Source organism: Fusarium sambucinum, chromosome I (assembly GCF_050947815.1).
Source record: "Fusarium sambucinum isolate potato_lamoka chromosome I, whole genome shotgun sequence".
Classification (NCBI taxonomy): Eukaryota; Fungi; Ascomycota; class Sordariomycetes; order Hypocreales; family Nectriaceae; genus Fusarium; species Fusarium sambucinum.
The window spans coordinates 8,351,811-8,353,062 of NC_139294.1; the positions used below are offsets into that span (position 1 = coordinate 8,351,811).

At 45.2% G+C, this 1,252-nt stretch overlaps 1 protein-coding gene across 1 annotated transcript; it reads right to left on the minus strand.

Annotated features, from left to right (window-relative positions):
* Positions 1-582: 582 nt before the first annotated feature.
* Positions 583-899, minus strand: FSST1_005456 (uncharacterized protein; the record flags this gene model as incomplete). Its single annotated transcript, XM_083231733.1, has 2 exons — positions 583-790; positions 850-899. The coding sequence occupies 2 exons, from the start codon at positions 897-899 to the stop codon at positions 583-585; spliced, it is 258 nt and encodes an 85-aa protein (XP_083088886.1).
* Positions 900-1,252: the final 353 nt, after the last annotated feature.

Genomic DNA, 1,252 nt, shown 5'->3' on the forward strand with positions numbered 1-1,252 from the left:
CTAACAGAAGTCATGCCATAGTGGTAGAGAAGTATATGAGACTCGGTGTAGTTTTAAAATATTGGCAAATGGGCGCATTGGTCGGATTAGAAAGGGAGGTTCTTTGTTCATTCTTTTGCACATCCTGACATCCTTCATTGAAAGCCAGGATGCACATACGATATACATATCATACATAGTAAGCTCGGTGTATTGGATTGATGAGCGAGCGATCATTGGAATAGGGATGAGCCCTAGAGCAGGTTTGAAGTAAAAAGGGGGCAACCTCAGCAAGGCATTGGGTGGAATTCTATATGTAATACAAAAGAATTGGTATTTTGCATTCAGTTGTTGAAACAGTTGCGATGTGCGAAAATGAAGTTTAACGGTTTATTTGATGCTTAGATTATATGATTTCTATGGTATCGATGCTCCCTCTTCCCAATCTTCCCTGGATACCCCCAAATGTATGTTGTTTCCGTACCTGCGCCATCTTGAAAAGGCGAGGTTGTCCGACGTAATAAAGAACGCTTAACGTAAAGAAGAAGTATGTGTATGTATGTTTCTGCAGCTTGTGCCCTTTCTCCCTGAACATTTGCACGCCTACTGTCGACGACCGAGGATGTTGAAGAGACTTGTCCTGGGGTTCTCGATGGCACCGTCAAAGGTTCTTGCTCGGTTGGTCTCGCTCTCTACTGTGTTGTACTTTGCAAAGGAGCGGTCGAACTTGGCTGATGTAGTGGCGAGTTGAGAGCTCACGTAGCTGGCGATAATGGCGAAGCTGCCGACGGCTACGACAACAGGGAGGGCCCTTTTTAAGGAAGTGGTCAGGTTGAGATTCACAGTGTGTGGGGGCTAGAGAGAGCTTACTTGGGGTAGGCAGCAGGCTTGACGAGAGCGGGTTTAGCGATGGCGGCCATTGTGAGTGATGTGGTGTAAGTGAGATGACACTTTTAAATAGTGATTGATATGAGAGTTGATGTTGAGATGAGAGGATACAATGAAGAATTAACTGTATTGATGATGAGGAAAAATCACTCCATTTTGGCGAGTTCCTTCTAGTCTCTTATATTCATCTAATTCTTGTATGTGTTGGTCTTTTTCATTTTTGCATCGTTGATCATGAGCCGTAGGATTCTCAACTGGCACTTGAGAGTCGGTCGATGGTGGTGTGATTGTGAGTGCTGGCCCCTGGGCTGTCTGACCTATTCGGGCGATTCCGGGGAACCAGAGAAACCCAGATTAGGAAACTTGGGGAATCGCAGAATATGAC